At 37.7% G+C, this 25,270-nt stretch overlaps 1 protein-coding gene and 1 pseudogene across 1 annotated transcript; one reads left to right on the forward strand and one right to left on the reverse strand.

Annotated features, from left to right (window-relative positions):
• Positions 1 to 7,674: 7,674 nt before the first annotated feature.
• Positions 7,675 to 9,459, reverse strand: LOC144664786 (uncharacterized). The gene is made up of 2 exons (XM_078526000.1): positions 8,931 to 9,459; positions 7,675 to 8,191 (listed from the first exon to the last, which is right to left on the reverse strand). Exons 1-2 carry the CDS (start codon positions 9,457 to 9,459, stop codon positions 7,833 to 7,835), a joined length of 888 nt encoding a protein of 295 aa, XP_078382126.1. The 3' UTR covers positions 7,675 to 7,832.
• A 10,818-nt stretch (positions 9,460 to 20,277) lies between these two features.
• On the forward strand, positions 20,278 to 22,709 carry LOC144665118 (uncharacterized; annotated as a pseudogene).
• Positions 22,710 to 25,270: the final 2,561 nt, after the last annotated feature.

Consider the following 25,270-nt stretch of genomic DNA (forward strand, 5'->3'; position numbering starts at 1 on the left):
CTCATGCCTGTTTGTCAGAACAAAACAGTGAATATTTTACACAAAGGTGGTCAATTATTTATAATATAGGAACGTATGTGAGAAAAAGGTGACACACTTCTATCAAAACGACGCTGATACTGGAAATACAAACAGGTTTTGTAGAAAATAATCATTCCAGTATAAATTAAGAAGCAGCTGTATTTGGTATGGCACAGAAAATTGTCATGTATGCCTTGCCAAGCTTAAGAAACTAAAGTGGTTTATACAATTGAACGAAATAAGTCAATTTGTGTTTAGAATGTCAATGCCCAAAACAACCCTTAGAAAGAAAAACACAGCAATGTGAGGCAGTCGGGTGGCTTGTGGCCAATTTATAGGCGAAGAGAGAAAAAAAATTCTCACTAGATCTAGAATTTCTAAAATTAGAAATTCATTGGTGTTAATCTGAATTCACTCTCGCATGCACAAAACCTGTTTGTTAAGGTCTGGCTAAACAAGGAAACGCTGTTGCGGAAACATTGTTGCGGACGCAAATGTTTCCCAGTTTAGCCACCCGGCAAACATATGTTTCGGAAACAAATTGTGCTTCACGGAAACAAAAAAAAAGTTTCTGCCTCAAGTCAATAAAATTTTTGCTTCCCGGACACAAATTTTGCTCCCGAAACAAATGTTTCCTAGTTTAGCCACCCTGGAAACAATGTTGACTAGTTCATGCGCATGCGTGACAGTTTATTCCCGGAACATTGTTGGCAAGTTTAGTCTAGCCTGTGTACAGCCGTCCCGCTCCCCTTAGGCTAGTTTAGCCACCCGGGCAGCAAAACATTTTCCTTACTCCCCGATAATTTAGCCACCTAGGAAACATGACAAGGAACAATGTTTCGACAGCAATGTTTCCTAGTTTAGCAAGGCCTTTAGAAACTCTGCTCGTTGGAGAAATGAAAATTTAACCTGGCGTCATGCAAGTGGCGAGGACAAGGGAAAAATACAACTCGAAGTAAGAAATGTAGAACTCGAAACAATCGTAACCTTCTAGAAAAATATTCAATGTCGACAATTGTTCCAAAAAATAGTATGTTTGATGCCTTATTCTTTGCAACACCTTGCAATGATTTATTTCTACAGTATCAAGCGCTCGATTTACACTTAATTATTTGAAGACCAACATTGTGTACGGCAGATAAAAATTTGCCTCTTCTAATAAAATTGTGTCTTTAATCAACGGAACCGTTTTTTATTCCTTTTGTAAATTACAATCGAAGTTATTAGGACTTTATTTTTTTCGCTAGCGTTTGTCCAGCGGTAGCCTTTAATTCAAGCTTTTTAACCATTCTTCATCCATTCCCTGTTTTAATAGTTTTTACCAATAACTGTTTTGGCCCGTAGTTCAAAACCTTGTGAGGATAAATGTGCTTGTTCGGTGATTAAATGACTACGTGCTATAGCAGTTGCTGTGAGAGACAACAGAAGATGGTCACAAACCACTATTTTTTTTTATCGCTATCGTCGAAAGATGTAACTTACAAACACCGTCGGCTAGAATTTTTTTGATGTAACGTAGGAAAATTATAACGTCAATGAGGCAATCTATCTCGTGGTAACATAGAAATATAACAATGTAAAACGGAATTACTATGAAAAAAAGGAAAGCAGTCGAACCTTTAGCTATATCACGAACAGTTCGATAAGCTGCCAGGCATCTAGTAATTTCAAGTTTGAATTTTAAAAGCTCGCATCATCAGGCGACATTCGCCGTGACGTCTGTCTTGAACAGGCCTGCTTTTACGCGTCAAATAAAAAGAAAACAATTTAATTTCCGTGCGTCAGTTCAGGTGTATTCACACGCTTTCAACTAGTTCAGCTCTCATTGTTTAGATTAATGGAAGTTGATGCCATGTTTAAGAACAGTTCCCCATTAAGCTTAAGGAACCCAAAAGTTTGACAAATCACTAATATGGAAAATTCACTTGATCTGAAAGGGACCAAAATTCATACAAATCTCTACTAGTTCGTATAGTGTGATCGTTCAGATGAGAGTAGTAATGAAAAGAATTGTTTATGGTAATTCACATTGCGACAACCTGTGCTGAAGTCATCTTCAAAGTCAAGTGAAAAGATGTTGACAGTCGATGTTGTTATAAGTGTGGTCCGTTGAAGCTGAGTGGGGGGGGGGGGGGGCACCCATAAAACATTGCCTTAGATTGCAAAATCCTCATAGCTCCCCTTCCATAAATTATAAACACTCCCTTATTACTCAATATCTTCACAACCTTTCTCTTTTAGACTTGTTCCCGTAATACTAAAACTACAATCCTCGTCGAAAGCGTTTATACTTTAACCATTTTCTTTTCCTTTTCTCAATCACTCGTTCCCCTCCTAGTCTAAGTGCTGAGCTTCCCAACATATGGTACAGAAAATCTTTACCCAGAAAAAGTCCAACATGGAACGAGGGGGAAGGGGGCTGAAAAAATGTTTGTGTGCTACGTCGATAAAGTTTAAACATAGAATATCCACATTTCTATCATTGATTACGGTTATGCGTTAGTCCTTTAGGGGTGTCATGGAGGTGTTTGAAAAAGAGAACAGATGAAGTCTCGTAATCCATCGAGAAATATTATGTTGATCACTCTGTCAAAAACCATCTTGGCTGAAATCCAAGAAGCAGATGTGTATGTTTCTGACAGCAACAGTGACGAAGAAGCCGAAATATTGTAAACGATTAGTTGTCAAAAATGTTTGGAGTGTATTAAAAATTTGGGTCAAAAATAATGGAAATTAACGTCGTGGAAATTAACGCTCCACTTAAATAATGACGCGGAAATTAACGCTCCACTAAATTAAGGGCGCGGAAATTAACGCAACTTAAATTAACGCGAATTTGGAAAATTCGCGTTCATTTCCTTTAATAAGGTAATATTTTTCATAAAGCGATGACGTCATCCCTACGTCATCGCTAGAAAACAATAATGGGAATATTTTCAATTAAAAAAAATTGTGATCGAATTTCAAAGGAAATCCTTGGTTGCATAATATTGTTCGGGCCTCGTATATGAGAACATTGGGGCGATTTCTTTCGTTTCACCAATTTATTACTACAGGAAAACGTCTGCATATACCACGAAAAAAATGGAGTACATGCACGATTTTTGGCGCTTTCTTTTATGTACATTTTTAAGGCGATGAAGTCATCATCGCCCTTAATTAGGTTGGTAAGCTTTGGACGATGTTACTTTTACACTAAACCTCGATCCCGTGCATTGAACTGGGGAGCACTGTGTGTGAAGAAATTGGGTTTCTTCCCTCGCCATCTTCAGCTGCATCTTGAGTTGTGGCGAATGGGAATTCGCTTTTGGAACTTATAGCATTGGCAAGGTGCGTTTGTTTTTAAGCTGTTAAACGAAGGTTTACGGCCTGAAGCGAGTGTTGGACTTAATCAGGCGGCTCGCTCACATGAATCGTGTACGTATAGTGACAGGTTTGTGGCGAAACTTTTGAGCCCGTACCAGAAGTCAAACCGATAGCTGCTTCTTGTAAAAAGTTGGGAAGGTGAAATAATTAAAATCTTCATTTTTCTTGAAGGTTCACTCTTAATATTCATTTCAAAGCCGTTAAGAATAACAGTGTCAGGCGGCATCGGTTTGCGTGCTTCAATTTGCTATATTCGACCAGAAAGCCAGAACTTAGTATAGAATTTCTATTTAATTGCTTAAATTTGCTGATTTAAAATTAAATGTCTGATAAGATGCATAAGGTGATTCTAGTGTGCACTGTTGACTTGATTCAGACTAAAGTACTTAAGATTTTACATGATCGTCGGTGATCTTTATACTAACGGAAATATCACACGACTTGACAATGATCCTTGGCCTTCCTGATGCTTATGCTAAAATAATGATAAGGTCGTTACAATAAAACGTACTTTTTATCATACTGTATAAGTTTCCAATGTGATGTACTAGTGGAATGTTGTTCTGTGATTCAAGCAAATCTCTTAAGTTTTTAAATGAGAATTAAAAAACCCAAAAATTGCGATTCATTTGATCATTGTGAAACGTCATCGCCTCTGCAGACATGTACGCGTGCTCAGAAGACTTGGAGTGTCCGTAGTGTTTCACCGAACTTGAACTCTTTCAGCAAAATCGAATTTTTCAAGAGCCAGCTCTTCTTGGCCCCTAAGAATTCTAATTTTTTAAACTTGCGTCAACAGTTAGTCAATCTACTAAACTTTAACATATCAAAAAATGAATACCAAGAGTCAATCTAGATTTCGAGAAAATTAGGCTTGTTTGAAAACAAAAAAAAACGACAATCGTTGTTATGGTAACCTTTGGGACTAAGTGACCAGTAAAAAATTAAACTTTCATTATGATGCATTTCGGAAAAAATCGAAATTGGCTACCTTGATAATTTTCACTTTCAAAACAACCACCCTAGGCCTTAATAATAATAATAATAATAATAATATTTAAAATTTATATTGCGCTTTTTCTATAAAAATATTCAAAAGCGCATTACAATAATTATTATTAAACTAAATTAAAAAAGTTACACAATAAAAATGAATTTAAAATTACAATATTTACATATTAAAATTTCCAGAGTAATAGTGAAAGGTAGTAAAAAGTAAAATTTAAGAATCACAATATTAAATCAAATGAATAACAAATCTAACTAAAAGCCTTTCTAAATAAATATGTTTTGACAGAACGTTTAAAAGACTCGATGGATGTTTCCTGTCTTATTGGCAGAGGAAGACTGTTCCATAAGAATGGGGCAGCTATCAAAAACGCGCGATCTCCCAAAGTCTTTTTCGTTTTCAGCCGAGGTCTTTCTAACAATATACCATTATTGTTACGGCGTAGTTGATAATGTGAGGCCGGTAAGACAGAGAATAGGTCCTTAAGATAGCTAGGCGCTACACCGTGAAGTATCTTGAATGTAATAAGAAGAATCTTAAAATCTATGCGAAAGCGCACTGGTAACCAGTGGAGTTCACGTAGTAAAGGAGTAATGTGACAATACTTAGGTGCGCGGTAAACTAATCGTGCACTGGCATTCATGACTCTTTGAAGTTTCTTAATGTGATGCTCAGGAGCGCCGTACAATAAACTATTACAATAAACTACATCGAGCGAGCCTCCTTAAATAGCACCGTATAGGGTGTTCAGTAAGTACTGCTGTGCTAATAGTGGACACTGTCAAACAATCCATAAGCTTATAAAGAATCCCAAATGTGTGGAGGCTGACAAAGTGACGTCTAGAAACTAACCCGAAACTACCTGGAGCAAAATCTCGCTGGAGGTAGGATAGATGATGAAACCAGATACTATAAAAATTTAAATCCAGCTCCTTAAACCACATTGCCACGCATCCTCTTTTTTATTTTTTACCCAGGACCGATTTAGGTGCGTGGCAATTAAAACTGGACGAGCAAAATTCAAAGGATCCCGTTAATTATGCTGGCCGAGAAACTATAGAGAAGACTTAATGCTACATAGATTATACGAAACATTATAATGCGGCTGGAAGCGTTACTGACCACAAACTGAATCTGTGAAACTAAAAGAACTGCGATAATAACACTAATAAACGCATGTGGATATTTCTAGAACGATGTTACATCTAGCACCACACTCGTTGGCACGAAACTTTACTCCAGTTAGTGAGAGTCACCACTATGAAGCTAGACGCTGCCGTATAAACCTATGTGTTCCAAAACCCAACACTAGGTTTCTTAAAAGGAGCCTCGCCTATAACGGAGTAGTAGCATGGAATGCACTTCCTGTAGAAGTTAAAAAATCGAAAGACCTCAATAGTTTTAAAACAATTGTTAAATATTAATATATATATATCTACACATATTTGAACTCATTTTTATTTTTAAATTCAATTTTGTAATTATATTAGAGCACGGATCTCTGGAAGACCATCAATTGATGAATGTGATTCCGTGGATAAATAAAGTTTCTTTCTTTCTTTCTTTCTTTCTTTCTTTCTTTCTTTCATTCATTAAAACAAAATTCGAAAAAGATCGAAGTAAAATACAAGACAAAAACTAACTAAACTCGTGAAAAATACGCATTATTTCCTTTGTCAAGCCTCGGATCTGCGAGAAGGACAAATAAAACTGGTCGGGTAAACGAGGAACAAATCCAGGTAAACTTAACATGAATTGCACGGTCACGCTTGTTCTGCACACTGCAGACACTTGACTAAAAAAGGCGCAAACTTTGACCGCGCGACTGACTCAGGGCTGACTACAGTCACAAGACCAGCAGGGAACAAATTGCTGCGAGTGAAAAGGTTCCTGCACCGTAGGTGATGAATATTCTTCTTTTAAGGCTTTGCCTTTCATTATAATCAAAAGATTTGTGATAATAAAAAATATTTGCGACAGTACCATTTTTCGGGGAGGTAAGACATTTGATTTCGGTTCTTTTATCATTGACAAAACAAGTTTGTCGTAAACAAATCTAATGAAAATTAACTGTCTTACTTTGTTAATACAATTTTCTTCCTATAATTTTGCGAATATATTAGGCCCCATGATATATTAGAAAAAATAAAATTTAATAGACTAGAAAACAAAACAAAAACAAGCAAACAATGCACTATAGTCGTTTATTGAAAGCTTCAAACTAGATTCACAGCATAAACTGTAAAGTTTAAAAACTTATAATATCCCGTTAACAACAACCAACTTACTTACTTTCTTTAAGTGTCAATAATTAAACAGTTTGTATTATTAAAAAAAAAAATAAGTTGCGCCAACTAAATGCTTAAGGATACCGAATGTCCTAATAAACTCCAAACTTTAATACGTTGTAAGCTGTACTAAACTGAGGCATTTTTTAAATCAACGTTAAGTAAGTATAGCTCCTAGACATATTACACCTTATTAGGTGCAATAAATGTTGTCAGATAATCAATATACAATGTCGAATTACAGTGTAACATTATTGTCACTTTATAAAGCTATTTGAACAATCTTTGACAGTTTGCTTCCATTGTAAGACCAATCTGGTGGTAGCATCGGCATTGTATAATAATGGATATTGATTGTCATATATCAATGACACACCGTTGCCAATCTAAAAATAAGTCTGAACATTTTTCTCACAGTGCACGGTCAATCAGGAGGAAGCCAGACGCCGATAGACTGCATGTGCAGTTATTTACTGTTCTTTGATTGGCTGAAAAATTGATGCAACAGAAAGGTAACAAAATGATTTTTTTAACGCTAATGGGAAAAATGTATCCAATGAAAACAACATGCCACTCTATAACATGTGATATTTTTTGAAATAAATTCAACTATTCGTACCGGAACAGCCAAGTAACAAACTGATGCACGCCTCTTATCCTATTCACAATAGGATAAGAGGCGTGTGATAATTTGCGTCAATGCAATTTAGTTGCAAACGTTAGTTGTCACCTATAATGGCAACCCGAATAGTGGTTGCCGAGGAGATGAGGTTTTCCTCTGTTCTGCACACAAATGCAGCAGTGCAAGTGCTACATAACGAAAATTATCACTTTTCAAACTTTTGATTGATCCTTGTAACCGATATTAAAATAATTCTAATCTTAAAAAGTAAAATCAATTTCCTCAAACGCAACAGATCTGTGCTTTAAAAGCACTGAGTAAACCGTCTGTTCATTTCCTAACAACTACCTGTCCTATTTGGGCTAAAATCGGGCTGCTGATGAACAATCGGCAGATTCAAGAGTTTTGTTATAGTTTTGATTATGGGTGATATAATTTACCTCAGTTCTGAAATATTTGCATGTTAAGAGATTCTTAACCTCTGGAAAATGTAAATCTGTTGTAAATCTGGTAATTAAAGGAACAATTAACATAATTTATATAACTGCAATAATGTAATGAACACCTGACCATGGCCAGCTGTTTTATAGCAACACTCATTTTGTTGATTTTTTCCTACATTGTAAGATCCTCCCCCTCCTCCACAGGAGCCTGATTCATTATCTCCACTGCTTCCACCAGAGTACCCTCCACCGCCTCCAGCACCTCCTCCGAATCCATAAGCGCCACCGCCACCGCCAAATCCCCCGACAATATTGTTATACCAGGCTCTTCCACCCACTCCTCCCTGAAGAAATCCCTTGCCGCCTTCTCCGCCATTACCCATGGAGCCACCGAACTGTTTTGAACTTCGTCCATTTGAGAGAAAACCTCCTCCACCACCACCTGAAAATGAACATGTTTTTATTACTATTACGATTTCCATTTCATTAATTTTTATAAACCATATATATGATCCAAAGATCTTAAGTGATATCAAAAAGCCTAATATATGTGAAGAGTGTGAACCCATCGTACGTCTACTATTGGTGTTGTTTTGTTAGGAGCCAATCTCCTTCCAGCGTAACTTAGTCTAGTAGTACATAAGATGTTTATAACCTCTAGGCCATTTCCGAGTTACCCTTTGCCTCTGTTTCAAAACGAGTCTACGCGCGAAACCATTCAAATGAAAATGAGTTTGATTTGCATACAAATGAACCTGTAGGTGAAACTCATTTTCATATGAATGGTTTTGTACGTAGACTCGTTTTGAAACAGAGGCAAAGGGTAAATCGGAAATCGCCTATTAATCCTTCGTGCAATATGAATAAATTTGTTTTGTTTTTTTATTTGAAAGGGACTAAACCAGGAAGAAAAGCATACAGCCATTGAAGTTTTGTGTGATCGAACATTTTTTTGTGTGATTGTACTACAGAATAGCATGAGAACGGCCATACTTGTATTCCTTTCAATACAACCACGATCTACGCTGTATCGTCTCTCGCCTTTAATTTAGGCCTTTTAACTATGCGTCAAATAAATTAAGATAATGCCTTGATAATAATAAAAAATATGTAAGTTTAAACTGATTATCCTTTATACCCAATTTACTGAAATGAAGGTGCTTTGAACAATATGTTCTTACCTGAATTACTACTATCAGCAGTCTGTGCGCCATGTCCGTTGCTCCCTCCTGTCCATGATTTGTACCCAGGATTCCCTGTTGTGCTCGTGCTGGCATCGCATCCCGCTTGCCTCGAATTCAGAGCTTCCATGCCGCCCCCACCTCCAGCGATTATCAAAGGCGTGTCGCTTCCTCTCACTACAAATGTACCTCCACCGCCTCCAGCAGAATTTGAAACACTGTTGATTCCTCCTTCTTGGCCAACTAGGATGCGAATTATTTCACCTTTCGATAAAGTGAACGTCCCAATCACTCGTGCACCTCTTGCTCGGTGCTGACCGTTGTTGCTTCTTTGACCGTATCCTCCTGCTGCTCCTATTGCTTCTATTTGATACTCACCAGTGTACGGGATAGTCCACTGTTGAATACCGATGGACAGTGTAACTTGCCCGGCATGATCCTGGCCTGTGTAATGACTACCAAGTGATATTGGACCATATCTTCCACTCGCACCGAGATTTGTGAAAAGAGCAGCGAAACCTAAGTGCATGAAATTGAATACAAAAACGTTCAACGGTAGTAGGTAAAGTCTGAGTTCGAGTCTAATGGCCCATCAGGCCTGAGCTTATCCCGGTTAAAAAAATGTATACTTAAATCAGTGAAGTGGAGGTGCTAAATAAATATAAATGACATTTAAAAATATGATTCTTTCAACTCGACTTGTTATCTTTAACCTTTATTGGTATACTGGTTAATCCAATCTATTCAGTTATACACTGTACAACGAAAGTTTTTATTATTGAATTCAATTAGATACACTTTCAGTTACTACCACGTGCACTAACTTACAATTTCACACATTTACTTTACTTACATTCGGTTCTGTAAATAACTACATACTAGTTTACATGCTTACACTTACGCTACTCTTACGTGGATACAAAAAAAAAAAAGAAACAAAACAAAACAAAGGGAAGAGAAGTGTACTTTCAAGCCTTTCCGAGATCGCAGTTCTTCATCTGTATTTACAGAAAAACGAATGCTTACAAGAGGGTGCCACTTTTTGCTATGTTTGTTTTGTCTGTTGTTTCTAGCCGCTATATTCCATTCTAACTTTTCTATAGCATCTAGCTTATTTTTCAAGTGAATAAGTAAAGATTTACATTTTTTTAGACGACTCTACAATACACAATACTATAATTTGACACTCCCCTTACGGGGCTTTTCAGTGACAATAAATTACAGTAGAAATTACAATTTTAAAATTATAAATTATTACAATGATTTATAATTTTAAAATTGTAATTTCTACTGTATATTTATTATTTGCTTTCCAATAATAATAATAATATGATTGAGATGAAGAAAATGTGGTCTTGTACATGTACGACCAAAAAGGATATCAGATTCGTTTAGAGGATCTAAATTTAAACCTACTCTATTAAACCAAAAAACAACAGACATCCAGAAATCTTTACTAAAACTACAATAGCAAAATAGATACTAGAGGGATTCCTCCACAAGATCGCAAAAGGAACACACAGGGGAATCAGCTAATTTCATTTTAATTAAAGATGTATTGGTACAAACAATTCGATTAAGAAGTTTATATTAAAAAGTTCTCGTTTTAGTGTCTAGTGTTTCTTTTTGTGTGGAATAAGATAAATTTGTTTCCAGTCAAGAGTTGATTCGTTGAATACATTGTTGTATTTCTGTTGGGCCGATGGGCGTACTTGCACGTTGTTTACAACGAAAGTTGAAAACATTGTATCCCACACATATACCTTTGTGCATCCCACACATATACCCTTTGGGTACATAAATTTATCTTTACAGCAACGGAAGCTCAGTGAAAGAAACAGAACATCTGTTGTAGCATTTTACAACCAAACAGCCTCTTACTTCATAAAATATATCAATGACTGATGCAAAGACAAAGGTAACAACTGACAAATTTGCCCCACTTCAAATATCAGTATTTGTCTATTTACGTAGTACTAGCCTCGCATTTCAACAAATTGTCTGATTTTGGCTTATTTGTTTGGCAACTTTAATCGACTGGACTCGACAAATGTTAATAACAATCGTTTAGATTAACTCATTTCTTCCTCATCCTCCGATTAGAAATAGGGTCGGAAAAGTGACAGACACCGATCACCTTGTTGAAACTGATAATTACAACTGGCAACTCATAGCTATGAATTAGTAAAAAAAATTACTTTCAGCTAGTTTAGAAATGACACTTTTTGTTTTCCATATGATAGCTGAGAAATCGTCTGGCAGTTAATTTCGGCGCCCCCATGCAATCCTCTTACCTTTGGTTTTGTTGTCTCCTTTCTTTGTTGCTTTTGAATCTCGTCCAGTTGTCTCTTCATGCCCATGATTATATCCTCGAGCTTCTTGTTTGGTCCGGCATAGAAGTTGTTGTAGTTGTTAATGTTACAAGAAGTCGCTTTCGAATCTAAGTGACCCTGTTTCTGTGTTGTCACGGGACCTTGGGAGTTGACCAAGTTCTGCAACAGCGAAACGCCTAATAGAAGGACAGGGATCATTTTAGTTACGGAACCACAGAGCCTTTTACACTTCGTATGATCGCGATTTAGTGAAATATATCAAGTAATAAAGTGAATGGGTTTTATTTTAATCAGAGGTCACATACGGGCTATGCCTGGGCGTGAATATGCATGCTGTTTCAAGATACTTCCATCCAATCAAGAAGAAGATTGTAACATTTGCCTTGACACACGCATCGCTGTAACCAAAACTGAATTATAATTCCATCACGTTCGCCAATGTTTTCATCTGACAACGTGATACGATAGCGAGTTTCTGTTGTTATTCGTTCTGAACAGGCGGATACATCGGGAAGTTTTCAGTGTGCGCACAAAAAACTTCTCTACCAAAAAAAAAAAATGTAACGTCGATACGTAGTTATTTCTATGTCTGCTAAATTGTTTGTTCCACGACAACTGAAGTTTGTCTAAAAAAAGTTCTATTCGGCAAAAAAAAGAATGTGTGAGTAACACGATCCAGACACAAACAATCTGGAACATAGCTAAATATATCCGGTTTAAAGCTGGGTTTAAAGAGTCTGTCTGTCTCCTCTAAGTTTTGTCAAAACCATAAAACAGAACAATGTTATTTATTTTTCTGTTGGTAGCTCCGTCAGTCCGCGCTATACTAGTCCCTGTGTTACAAGTCCTGGTTTTACTTGTCCTCGTTTTACAAGTCCACGTTTTAAGAGTCCTCGTTTTACTAGACCTCGTTTTACAAGTCCAGTCCAATCAAATCCAGTCCTCGAAAAACAGTAAACCCTACCTCGACTTATCTTTATATAATTTGCTGGTTTTGGATTTCAGACTATCGAGAATTCTTAAGGTAATATTGACCCTTCTACTATTTTTGTTGCTTTTAATTTGTTTTTGCATTCCTCAGAACTTGGTAGAACATGTTGAATATCGGTTACAGATTCCGTTGGTATTTCCGTTTTATTCTTTTATTAAACAGAATCGATTGCATTTTTTTAAACTAACAACGGTGAATAGCTGCGCCATGTAATAAAATATTTAGCTTTGCTGGCGAAAAGTGAACATCGGCTTATTTCCTTTAATAAAGATTCTTTTAAACGCAACAGAAGTAGAGAGGAGCTTTTTTCTAAGGATATCCGTGCGAGATGTTAAAGCGATTAAGAATGTTTATAGAAATCGTAAACAATTTCCGTATACCACAGTTGGATCCTAACTGATATACAGTATTGGGTTTACTGGCTTTTCACAATATGACTTCGTTTAAACCCGTTAAGTTATACTCCTTAGTAATTTTTTTGTCTTTTTTATGCCTACAATAAGAACAGGACTGGACCTAAAAAATGTCAATTTAAATTAATAAATATTCGTCATGTAAACGTAACCAACACATAAGAAACAAACACAAAATGACACAAATGCGATTTTATCTCTTTGGTGAGTCAGGGCGAATGACAGGAATGAGTAACTTAAAAAAGAAAAAAAAAACCTCTGGCACCCAGGGAGAGAGAGTGCAAACCAATTGAGACGATTTTAAAGAAATATATAAGTCACATCTATTAATTCAAATCCCAGAAATCTCACTGATATATACCTTATTGACTCGAGATATATAATAACATTAAACTATCAGGCTGAAGCTGAACGGAAGCTTGATCAGTCCTTTGTGATGACTCGAGCCTGAAAGCGTTCTTAGCACGTTCTTAAGTTCAATAAAGTTTCAAAGTCGTTCTACCCTTATTGTTTTCTATTTTAATCAACGATTTAGTGGATATATAGAGGATATTACATGGTTGCGCGGAGATATGCAATTTATCTTCGAGTGTTCAAACCTATATCTCACGAGTGAGCTGCGCTCACTCGTAAGATCTCGGTCTTGAACACGAGAAGATAAATTTCATATCTCCAAGCAACCATGTAATATTCTGCTTATTATATAGATCAACTAATTACGATGTTTTTGGCGATTTTCCGAAGATTTCCGAGGATTTTCCGAAGATTTCCGAAGATTTTTAAAATGTTGTCTGAAGATCGTACGAATGTTTCCGAACATTTTTCGAAAATTTCCGAAGATTTCCGAAGCTAACCGAAGATTGCCGAGGAAGATCCGAAGATGTTTCGACTTAATATCGATAAACTTTGGCTCATTGAGCTATGAAACGTGGCAAACTGCGAGATGATTGGTAAAAAATGATATCCACACATGTGTGGATACCATTGATATCCACACATGTGTGGATACCATTTATCTCGATTTGCTACCACTCGCTAAAGCACTGCATTCTATATAATAAAATACGATAGAAGTCACGTTGTTATTGATGTAATAATATACAAGCAGCAATTTCTCCATTCTGATTGGCTAAGAACACGTCAATTTATCCCAAACCAGTGCAAAAAGTGTAATTGGCAGTGCAAAACGTGTAATTGGCAGTGCAAAAAGTGTAATTGGCAGTGCAAAACGGTGTAATTGACAACAGCCTCACGAAAAATACATCTTGAACAAACAAAATGGCGGACGAAAGTGAGACAAAATTTAAACTTAAAAGCGCAATTTTAATTAAAAGACTTGAAAACGACGCAAAGTACAGAAGAACAACAAACATTACTTACTGTAAAAGACGTAGAATTATCAAAAAGGCAAAAAGGACAAGACATAAACTAAACTCGAAATAAGCTCACGGCCGACGGCCGATAGTTAAATTAAAATTCTCGCCGAAACATTGCTTCACTTCTCTGAAGCGAAACGCGAAGAAGTACTGACCAGACTTCCAAGGAACCGGTTACCTAGTTTTGAACACAGAAGGAGCAAGTATTTCATTTCATGATTGTTTAATAATAGCCGAAGCTTGTTTATTTAAAAGCTCGCTCAACAACAAAAGGCACAAAAGATAGTTTTACAACTGTAAGAGGCAAATCTAACCTGTAAAACGTCCAGTGAAATCAGGTAGCAATGCGGAGTTGTAGCAGAGTGCTCATCTGTACTAAGAAAATCCGTTCGGTAGATTTTTATAGTTCAGTATTTCAGTTCGGTATTCTAGTTTGACTAGTTTGTCAGCTAGAGCAACATGTGTTGAACTGATCATGAGGTTGATTTCTGTTCGGGCGAACACAAACACAGCACGGATAAAACGTACCAAAAAAGTACCTCTCAGCCAAGAACAGCAGCAGAACCTTAGGAATTTTTTCCTTGCTTTGTCATTCCCATTCTTCAAATTCAACGGCGAAAAGAGTCAAAAGACTGTTCTGAAAACTTTTCATGCAGCACTTCCAGAGAGTGAATGAATATTTACGCATGAATTCACACGTCAAAATTTTTAGCCAGGCGCTACTCTGAAGTTGTCACGAAAATTATCAAAGCGTGACCGAAATTGTCGCTTGTATATTATTAACAAGTAATCACATGATTTTTCTCGTGCAATTTGGAATAAATAAGCACTTGTAAATTTTTCAAAGGCTACAAATTGCACTTGCCCTGCGGGCTCGTGCAATTTTGTTAGCCTTTGAAAAATTTACTCGTGCTTATTTATTCTAAATTGCACTCGAAATCATGTGATTACTGGTACATATCAGTGTATTAATTTTTGTAAGAGGTATTTGATATAAACAACATACTCCGCACACGTACGTTTTGCCTTTTGACTACGGATTACCAACACAGTTGGGAATAAGTAGTGTATAGTCTTCTAAGCAGTAATTGAACTGCAAGACGTCTGAAACACGACAATATCAATTTCAACTTCGAAATAAATTTTTTTTCCACATATTTATTGCCATTGTTTTGCAAACAGAAATTTTACAATTTTACAGACTTATATACAAATTTGCGGTGCATATATACCAATGACACCGTTACAATATACCTATGTACTATCTTATCTATTTACCATTATCTTACTCGTAAGAACTTATGATTTAGCTATTATTACTTATATATAAATGCCATCTAGTCTGAAATTTGCTCTGCATATTATTTTTAACTGCTATATACTTCTCAGTTCTATATTTTAGATCAACTAGTTCTTTAAATACATCAATATTTGGGATTTTTGAATGTTTCCGACTCAACCAGATATGCAATTTTGCTAGAATTAAAAAATAATTCAACAAATCACTTTTTTCTATTTTCCCAATGAACACGTCTTTTAGCGTAAGTTCCTCCTGTTGGCCTGTTAATACAAACCAGAAATTTTTAAAGTGTTCCCAAAAGAGATGTGTCAAAGAGCAGTGATAGAATAAATGATATACTGTTTCTGACTCATTTTTACAAAATGTACAAGTATCATTTGGAACATAACCGATTTTTGCTAACCGCGTATTAGTGAATGTAATATCATTTAACAGTTTAAATTGAAAACTTCTAACAAAGGTTTCCGATAAAATAGACTTTAAATTAAGAAAAGCCTTTGACACAGTTGTATCATCTAATCCAAAATCTTCTTTAAGTTTATTAAAACCCCTCGATACCGTTGCCCTTTTTGAGAGTAGCAGTTCATAGAATTGCTTACTTTTACAAGTTACTGGGTCAAGCAGCTTTTCATTAAAATGAAATGTTAGTGAATCTATTTCACTTTCATTTCCATCTAAGGCTTTTAAGTGGGTGGGAATTGCACATCGAGTCCCTGACCACGTTAAAAAATTTGTGTGTCTCAACCCTTCATTTTTTGCCCTATTATATGATTCCACGTTATCCTTATTAAATTGCATCTGATTGGTTAGAATGATTCCAGCTTTTACGTAATTGTCAAAATATATACTCTTACCATCTATTTTAATTAGCTTATTGTTCCAGATTATACGTTCAGATATAAGAGGCCTGGTAGAGGAATCATTTCTAAAGTCAGCCCACCATTGGAGAAATTCGCTATAGAAAGGGCATTGAAAGTTGTAATCGTTAACATCATAATTACATCTCAATAGAAAAGTGCCACCGTAACTGTCAAGCATTTGATTAATATAAGCTTTCCATGGTGCAGAGCCCTCAGAAAATATTCTACCAAGCCAGGCTAATCTTAAAGATTTAATTGAAGTTTCTACATCTATCAGCCTTAGCCCTCCAAATTTAATGTCATTAATTGTTGCTGCTCGTGCTATTTTGTCAGGCCCATTCCATAGGAAGTTATATATAATAGTGTTAATCTGCTTGATGAAATCTTGTGGAGTTGGGAGAACTGAGAATACATATATCATCTTCGAAAGCAAAAAGGATTTAATTATTGTAACTTTTCCAAGCAGTGAGAGACCTCTGCAACGCCATAACCACGTGTGCAACTTAATATCTTTTAGTTTTTCATAAAAGTTTTTCTGCAATTGTTCAGTTTCGTTATATGTAAAAACTATTCCAAGTGCCTTCACTGTATTTACCCATTTAAGTCCCAAAGGTGCCGCTGTATTATTTCGACAGGAGCCAATCCACATAGCTTCAGTTTTGGTATAATTGACCTTTAAACCCGAACAAGTTTCAAATTGATCTAGCAAATGAAAGGTACGTTGTACACAATCGAGATTTGGCACAAACACAGTGAGGTCGTCAGCATATTGTACGAATTTAAATTCCTCTCGCCCTATTTTAAGTCCTTGAATTTCTGTTTTACTTCGAATCGCAGTAGCTAAAATTTCAGCTGCAATAATAAAGAGATATGGTGATAATGGGTCGCCCTGCCTGACTCCTCTCTGTACATCGAAGTAAGATGTGCACATCCCATTATTTATCACACAGCTAGATATATTTTTATAAAATGTTTCTACCCATCCTTTAAAACTAGGTCCAAAACCAAACACGTCTAAGCACTTTAACATGAACTCCCAATCGATGCTATCAAATGCCTTTTCGAAGTCAATAAAAAGTAATATACCTGGTATATTTTGCTTCTTTGTATAGTCCATAATATCTATAATTGATCTTGCTGCTTCGCCAATGAACCTACCCTTTACATAACCGGTCTGATTACAGTGAATTATTTCCGGAAGGACTTTAATAACTCTAGCTGCAATTACTTTAGATGCAATTTTCGCGTCTACATTAGTCAATGATATTGGTCTCCAGTTTTCAAGATAGTTTCTTTCTTTTCCTTTCTTTTCAATAAGTGTTATAACAGCTTGTTTCTGTGAGTGAGACATTTCCTTTTTGTAAAAAGCCTCATTAAATGAATCAACCATAAATTTGCCTAATAAAGGCCAGAATGCTTTATAAAATTCTATTGGAATTCCATCGTTTCCGGGCGTTTTACCCGTGTGAAAAGAGCCTAATATATTTTCGCATTCCTGAAGAGTTATTTCTCCCTCACAATTTGTGCTTAATTCCTCGGAGAGTCTTTTTAAATTTGGATTTTGAAAGAAGAAATTAGCTTCATCACCGTTTACATTAACTTTTTGTTTACTATAGAGCTTTCTATAAAAGCATTTTTCAGCGTTGAGTATTTCGAAAGGATCAGTTGAGATGGACCCACTGACAAACAGTTTACGTATATGCTTCTTAATATTATTACGCTTTTCTAAATTTAAAAAATATTTAGTATTTTTCTCACCATGTTCGTGCCACCTTGCTCTGGAGCGAATGATAATTCCCTCTACTTTTTCGTCATATAATGCTTCTAACTCACTTTTAAGTTTTTCAGTTTCTAGTCTAGTTGTTTCGCAAGGGTTTTCCTGAAATTTTCTTAGCATGTCTTGATGCCTGGCGTTAAGTTCTTCCTCCCTTCTCTATCGGTCTTTTGACAGCTGCTTTGAATAAATAATTGAGCTAGTTTTGATTTTAAATTTAAGCCAGTCCCATTTTGCTCGCTTGTCTGACGGATCTCTTGCATCTTTCTGCCAATTGGGTAATTCTTTACTTATCATCTCAACATAATCAGGCCTGGCCAGCAGGGAAGTGTTTAGTTTCCAGAAACCTGGTCCCCGTTGACTATCTTTAATATCTTCTAGTTCTAATATTATGGACGAGTGGTCAGTTTTTATTGAAGCTTGAATATCAACATGCGTAACTAAGTCATTTAACTTGTCTGAATTAACCAGTAGTCAAGTCTGCAAAAGATGAAAGGGTGGCTTTTGCTCCATGTGAAGCTACGAGTGTTCGGATTTTTAATACGCCATATATCATGAAGACTAAATTCATTTTGAATTTTTTCTATTGAATTGATCACATGTTGGCGTGGAATTAGTATTCCACCCTTTTTGTCTAAGGTTGGATTTAAAGGACAGTTGAAATCTCCGCCTATAATGATATTGTCATCACTGTCAGGATCCATTTCTCGCAATGTTGCCGACAGATTTTGATAAAATCAAACTGCCTCTGCATCTTTATTTGGACCATAAAGATTTACTAATAAATAATTTTTGTCTTTTATTCTCACCTTAAGTACTATTGACCTGCCATTGGACTTTAGAAACTCATGTTGAATTACAATGTCCAGACCGCTCTATATTAATACAGCAACACCTCTGGCGTTCGAGCTCCCGTGGGAGAAAATGATTTCAGAGCCCCATTCTTTTTTCCATTTACACTCATCATTTTCTGTTGAATGCGTTTCTTGAAGAAAGATAAGATCTGCTTTTTGTTTTCTACACCAGGTGAAAATAGCCCTACGTTTTCGAAAGTTGCTGAGGCCCCTCACATTAAGAGATAGCAGTTTCAGACTATCGGGTTTGATCTTAGAATTTGCCATTTGTCATTTGCCTAGGAAATGTTTTTCCCCTGAGAGATGTCATTGTTGAAGTTTTCAAAAAATTAGCATTTCTGAGCAATTGATAAGTTCGCAATTGGCAAAATATGTGGACTTTTGCAGACACGAAACAAAAACAGAACAACAAACACACACACAAACATGAAAACGAAAGCGTACTCACCGCAGCTCTGCCTGCCAGGTATCCGGTACACTTTCGCCGAGATCTCTAGCCAATTTCGCCGATAGTTTAAGTTAAGCTAAGTTAACTAAAGGTTAAAGAAATTTTGAATAAATAATTGTCATCACGGTCTTGTAATAGAGTAATGTCTTGACAATGTCTTCTACACTTTCGGTAAATAGAATGACTTTAAGTTTCCTGAACTTTCTTCCTTGTACAAGATTTTGGCGGGAACACTCCAAGGTATAAATGCGAACTGTACTCCAGACTTTGCTTTGATGTTTGGAAGAAAGTCTTTCCTCAACTTCGATCGTTCGTCGCGTACAGTTTTCGAGACATCATCCGATATGAAAATTCCTGCTTCTTTTTACTTGTTATCCTTTAACTTGCTTGCCGCTTGCTTGAGAAGAAATACCTTGTTGGTGTACCTGAGAAGGTACACGTGTATCGGTCTTGGCTTCGGCGTGTCGTTCTCAGAAGGATTTCGTTTAATGCTGGTTCTGTGCGCCCTCATCACTTCAATTCTCCTTTCAAAATTCATGTGCTTTTGAAAGAGTTCAACCTCAATAAATTCTTCCATCGAGGTATAATCTTTCTCACTGCCTTCTTGAATGCCCCAGATGACCACGTTGTTTCTTTTGGAGCGGTTTTCTAGGTCGTCAATCTTCTCCTTCAGAACTTCAACCTCCGTCTTATCCGCTTTCAGCAGTAAATTAGACTTAGACTCCTGGATTTGCAGTTCTGTTTCCTGAAAGCTTTTTTTCAAGTCTTCCACGTCCTTGTTAATTGTGCTTTGCGCCTTCTCCAGCTTGTCAAGCTTGTTTAACATTTCGGTCTTCGCTGTAATAAGCACGTCCATCTTTGCAAGAATGTCGTCCAGTTTGACAGAGTCGGCCGTCATTTCCAATTTTCGCGTTCTAGACCTTGTTTGTATACTCATAAATAGATTAATATCAAAAAAAGCTGCAACATCTGCGATTAATTGCGGGAAAATAACAAAAATGGCAGAGAGCTCGGAGGAAACGTCCTATCCACGTGGAGTCATGCGCACTCCTCGATCGTGCTTCATTCGTACGTTCCAGACGCTCGGAAAGCGCTTTTACGTTCCAAACTTCAGTGGTGAGTTTTCATCACAAGTGGTGATGCTGTAATTAAATTGGCTCAAGTCCATTATAGGCTTCGTAAAAGAAATATTATTTTTGAAAGCTAAACGGGACGTTAACTAGGCCCCTCTTTCAATCATATATATACACGTCCAGTTTTGTTGTCACAAACAATAAAGTGATCCTTTGGACTTGGAAATAAATAGGATGCAACAAGTATTCATTTGATCGTATTCAACTTTGCGAGGCGGCGTGCCCGTCAAACATGTAGTGATATTACGATAAAAAGCAAAAATTATAACTCTTATAAATTAAAGTTAATGTGACAACCAAAACACTTTACATTGTGTGACATTCTATACAGGCAAACTTTGCTGTCATGCTCAAAGGTTAGCCTTTGTTTACGTGTAAACAACATCTGATTTTACGTTTGGCCAATCACGTGCCGGCTTTAACACAAATAGGTTGTCATAGTGATTTTCCACAGTTCATCTTTGCCATGTTCTTCAAAGCAGAGCTTCTCACTTAGCCTGCTACAAAATTTTTGTCCGATAAATCCAGAAATTTCCGCCGTTTTCTTTCAAGTTTCGAAACCTACTTGGTTTAGAAGTAAAGCTATCCTTGCATCATAACACCCATACGGACTGGTAGGACACATTTTGGCGACAGAAACGCACAAACACATATGCAAGTGAGCGCCGCCATTTTTCGCCATTTGACAAATGCACAGTTACAGGAACTCTGCAGAAGCAACGGCCTTTCCGCACAGTGTCGGCGCACCGTTCTGGAAAAAAGATTAAAGGACGCTGGCAACACACAGACCGCTCACTCCACATAACAAATCGCAGACCGAAGCTCGTCTACCAGAACTGTCCAGCAAACCGCCAGCCCTGGGGCATTTACAGAGGAGCAAATCTCCAAAATCAATCGGCTCATTCAAGATTCCGTTGCATCCGCTTCCAGAGATATTGCTAGAAAAGCCGCTTCTGCAGCTGCCGAAGCTATGCAGTCACAAGTCCCGCCTTCGTCGCCTTCTCAATCTCTGCAAGTTGTGAATCCAACTAACCCCGGAGGTATTGACATTTTACGCCCACAAGAACAACAACGAGCTGGGCAGAGTCCTCAACTAATAAATGATGGGCCGCTTTCACTAGCGCCTTGCCGTTACGGAGCTCCATTACAAGACGTCCCGGCGAGCTACGTTACAGAAATTCATTCCGGTGAGTTTTTTATCTTTCCAAGCTCCTTCCCAAAAATCTGTCGTTGTATGATGAACAGGACAACCTCGTGTTGTCTCTTGACAACTCTGTGATTAAGGTGTCCAAGAACACGAAGTCATCCACGTTCATAACGGACATTGAACAATGGACTACCGCATTTACCATGTATTTAAGCGTTCTAACTGACAAGTTTCCTTTGCGATCACAAGAATTACTGCAATATCTAAGCCTCATTAGGTACGCTGCTAGGGTACACAAGGGGCTGGATGGGTGATCTACGATTATAAGTTTAGACAGAAGGCAAGCAAAAACAAATCCCTACCTTGGTTCATAGTTGACAGCCAATTATGGCTTACTATTTTTACAGTATACCCAGCGGTACTGAGAGAGGAATATCCTCTTTTCACTAAAGGACCCTCATGCAGTTGTGCCATTTCCAGGGGCTCAAACCAAGGCACCTGCAATAACTTCAATAAGTTTGGGTCATGTGTCAGGGACATGTGCAAGTACAAACACACCGGCAACCGGAGCAATGGGGCTCACCCTGGATGCGACTGCCCCTCTCTTTCCAAACACGGAGAGCATGAGGGCAATAGAGGAAAAGACAGGGACCAAGGGAACTCCAAGTCCAGTTCCTCTCATAGACACAAGTAGGCAAAATTTGGTGCCCCTTCCTACCCCAATCAACGTTACTAAACTTGAGGAAGTATTGAGGGAGCACCCCGATCCTGTTTTTGTGGCCAGGCTGTGCAGTTTCTTTAGAACAGGGGCAGATATTGGCTTTACTGGTCCCCGCGTTGCTATGTTTTCAAACAATTTACCCACAGCTTTATCACAGCCCGATATTGTTTCAGAGAATTTGACTAAGGAAGTTGCCTTAGGGAGGGTAGGTGGCCCCTTTTGTACTCCACCCTTTCCCAATTTACAAGTGTCTCCTATAGGGTTGGTGCCCAAAAAGCATTCTAATAAGTTTAGAACCATGTAATTTCACCTATCCTTTCCCAAGTCTGGGGTTACAAGCATCAATTACTCAATCTCCAAGGAAGACCATAGCTTGCAATATATTACTATTGACAATGCTATCCAAGGAATATTTCGTCATGGCAGAAGCGGTTTCCTTGCCAAAACGGATATTGAGTCCGCCTTTCGACTTATTCCTTTAAAACCCTCTGACTACGAGCTCTTTGGCATGTTTTGGGATGGCAAGTATTGTTACGATAAAGTTCTTCCTTTTGGATTAAGGAGTGCACCCTTTCTCTTTAATATGTTATCAGATACTGTTGAGTGGATCCTTCTCAATGAGTCCCACATATCATTTGCCTGCCACATTCTTGATGATTTTTTAAATTATTGAGCCCGCCTCAGCTTAATTCCCTTGCACATAGCCAGCTCTGCATGGAGAGCTTGTCCAGCATGCTTCTCACATTCAAAAATCTTGGTATCCCTGTTGCACTTAACAAAACCCAGGGTCCAGACACAGTCTTAGAGTTTATGGGCGTTGTCCTTGATTCAGATAAGATGGAGGCAAGGCTACCTGCTGACAAAGTTGAGCGGATCCTGAACTCTTCCCCAGTCGTCTTCATTCAGCACAGGAAGAAATGAAGGTGACTGGGGACGAAAGAAAAGGGAAAGAAAAGTTTCTTATGTGATTACCATACTGTGACCTCCGAATTCCACCACTTATTTTAGTTAAGAATTTGGATCTATGACGCGTAAAAATTAGTAACTAGCGACAAAGGCTAGTGCAATCTGTGACCAAGAAACAGAAAAGGATTAAACCCTCTCAGACAGCACTAAAAAAATCAGCTGCGCACGGTTCATGCAATGTCACGCAAGATACCAGTTATTAACAGGGCCTTAATGAACAAAGAAGGAACGACGGATCAAAAGAGAACAAAGTAGCCTGTTATGTCTTGGCGACTTCTCCTGATTGGTTGGGGTTTTTGTTAATTTATTCCTGTGTATTTACCGTAGAATTTAAACATACTTACAGCGCGACGCGCCATACCGTGGCCACCCAACAAACTTTTTCACAACTTTTTTACAAGTGTTAATGTTCCCAACCCACCCCACGACCAAGAAAAAGACACACACCACGTTCAGTTAAGTTCAGGGTTCTTCAAAGACCTTCTTACTTGGCAACAATTCATTTCTCACCGGAATGGGGCTGCCTTTTTCTTATTAACTTGTTGGGTTGACTCTCATTCTTTGGAACTTTACACCGATGCCTCAGGTTCCTTGGGGTTTCGGAGGGATCTTTGGCCACAAATGGTTTCAGGGCTACTGGCAAAGCCATCAACAACTATCTCAGCAAAAAATTCAAATTCAAATTCAAATTCAAATTCAAATTCAAATTCAAATTCAAATTAAAGAGCAAACTACGCATTTTGTTTTGTTTTGTTGACGTTGTTACAGTAAAATTGTAATAAACGCCTATCTCTAATAAACGCCTCGTATCCAGGCGGTGTTGGACACGACTCGCAAAGCATGCCGGAAAAAATTTTCATTTGCACTTAGGGCCTGTTTATATGGAGGAGAGTTGTCCCTGGTAGGAGGGTTACCCTCCATACCGAGCCACCCCGGGCGAGAGAGCTTTTCATCCGTTTCTTTATAAATAGCTGCGAACTGTTTATATGAGAAATTGCAAAGTTGGCTCGGGGGACAGGGTGACCCTGGGTGGAGGGTCACTCGCTTTGAAGGTAGGGTGACCCTGGGGAGCGAGCCAACTTTTTTCCATATAAACAGTTTGGTTATTTTCGCCAAGTTGACACATACAGAGCATGCGCAAACGCTGCAGTCGACCAAAACAAAATTGCAGATACATTTAAATCGAAGTCGCCGGTAAATTTGTCCAAAAAAAGGTCGTGGTCGATGTTTCAGCGTTCCTTATTTAAAAAAGGCAGACATAATAGAAGTTTCAAAACAACTCTCGCCAGTCTTTTGAACCGAGAGGGCCAAGTTTTGGCTCGGTCAACAGGGACAACTTTTTCATATAAACACTCGGCAAAAGATAGCTCGGGGGAGAGGGTAGCCCTACTACCAGGGACAACTCTCCTCCATATAAACAGGCCGTCTGATTGCCGATCTGTAAACATCTCCTTGCGGAGCGAAGATATTCCAATGCTGAAAGAAATATCGGAGGAAATCCATATCAAATCTTTCGCGAGCCTAGTAGCACCTATAGATGATCATAGATGCGTATTACTGGATTCATAAAGGCAACATTTAATGGCGGAACAACTCATATTTTGGATTCGAAACATCGCGGTTCGTCGACTATTAATAATTCGATTCTAGCACGTTTGTGTTCGAAGTAAACGGGCTAAAATTGAACTTATCTTTGGCGCTTTGTTTTTCAGAAATGTCGAGTTATGTATGAAGTACGTCGATGTACTGCTGGCCAACGCAGTTCGCCCTATCGTGGTTTTTGATGGATTTTCGCTTAAGGGCTTAACGGCCGTTTTGATATACCGTATATGCCGAGTATCAGCCAAACAAAATGGTGATATAAACACTTAGTATTCGTCTTCTTGAATAGATAGGTGGAACACATGCATATTTTTCGTTCTTTAAGCGTGCTGCGCGAAGGATAAGTGGAGTACATGCATATTTTTTATTGTTAAAGCATGTTGCGCGAAGGATAAGTGGAATACATGTATATTTCTCGTTCT

Source organism: Oculina patagonica, chromosome 9, assembly GCF_052425735.1.
Source record: "Oculina patagonica isolate OP01 chromosome 9, crgOcupat, whole genome shotgun sequence".
NCBI classification, from domain to species: domain Eukaryota; kingdom Metazoa; phylum Cnidaria; class Anthozoa; order Scleractinia; family Oculinidae; genus Oculina; species Oculina patagonica.

What these genes read in the sequence shown, in the direction of transcription:
- LOC144664786 (XM_078526000.1), bottom strand. Translation starts at nt 9,459, where the DNA reads ATGCACTTAGGTTTCGCTGCTCTTTTCACAAATCTCGGTGCGAGTGGA. An exon ending in TGCTGATAGTAGTAATTCAG is followed by an intron (nt 8,192 to 8,930) that starts GTAAGAACATAT and finishes GTTCATTTTCAG; the next exon opens with GTGGTGGTGGAGGAGGTTTT.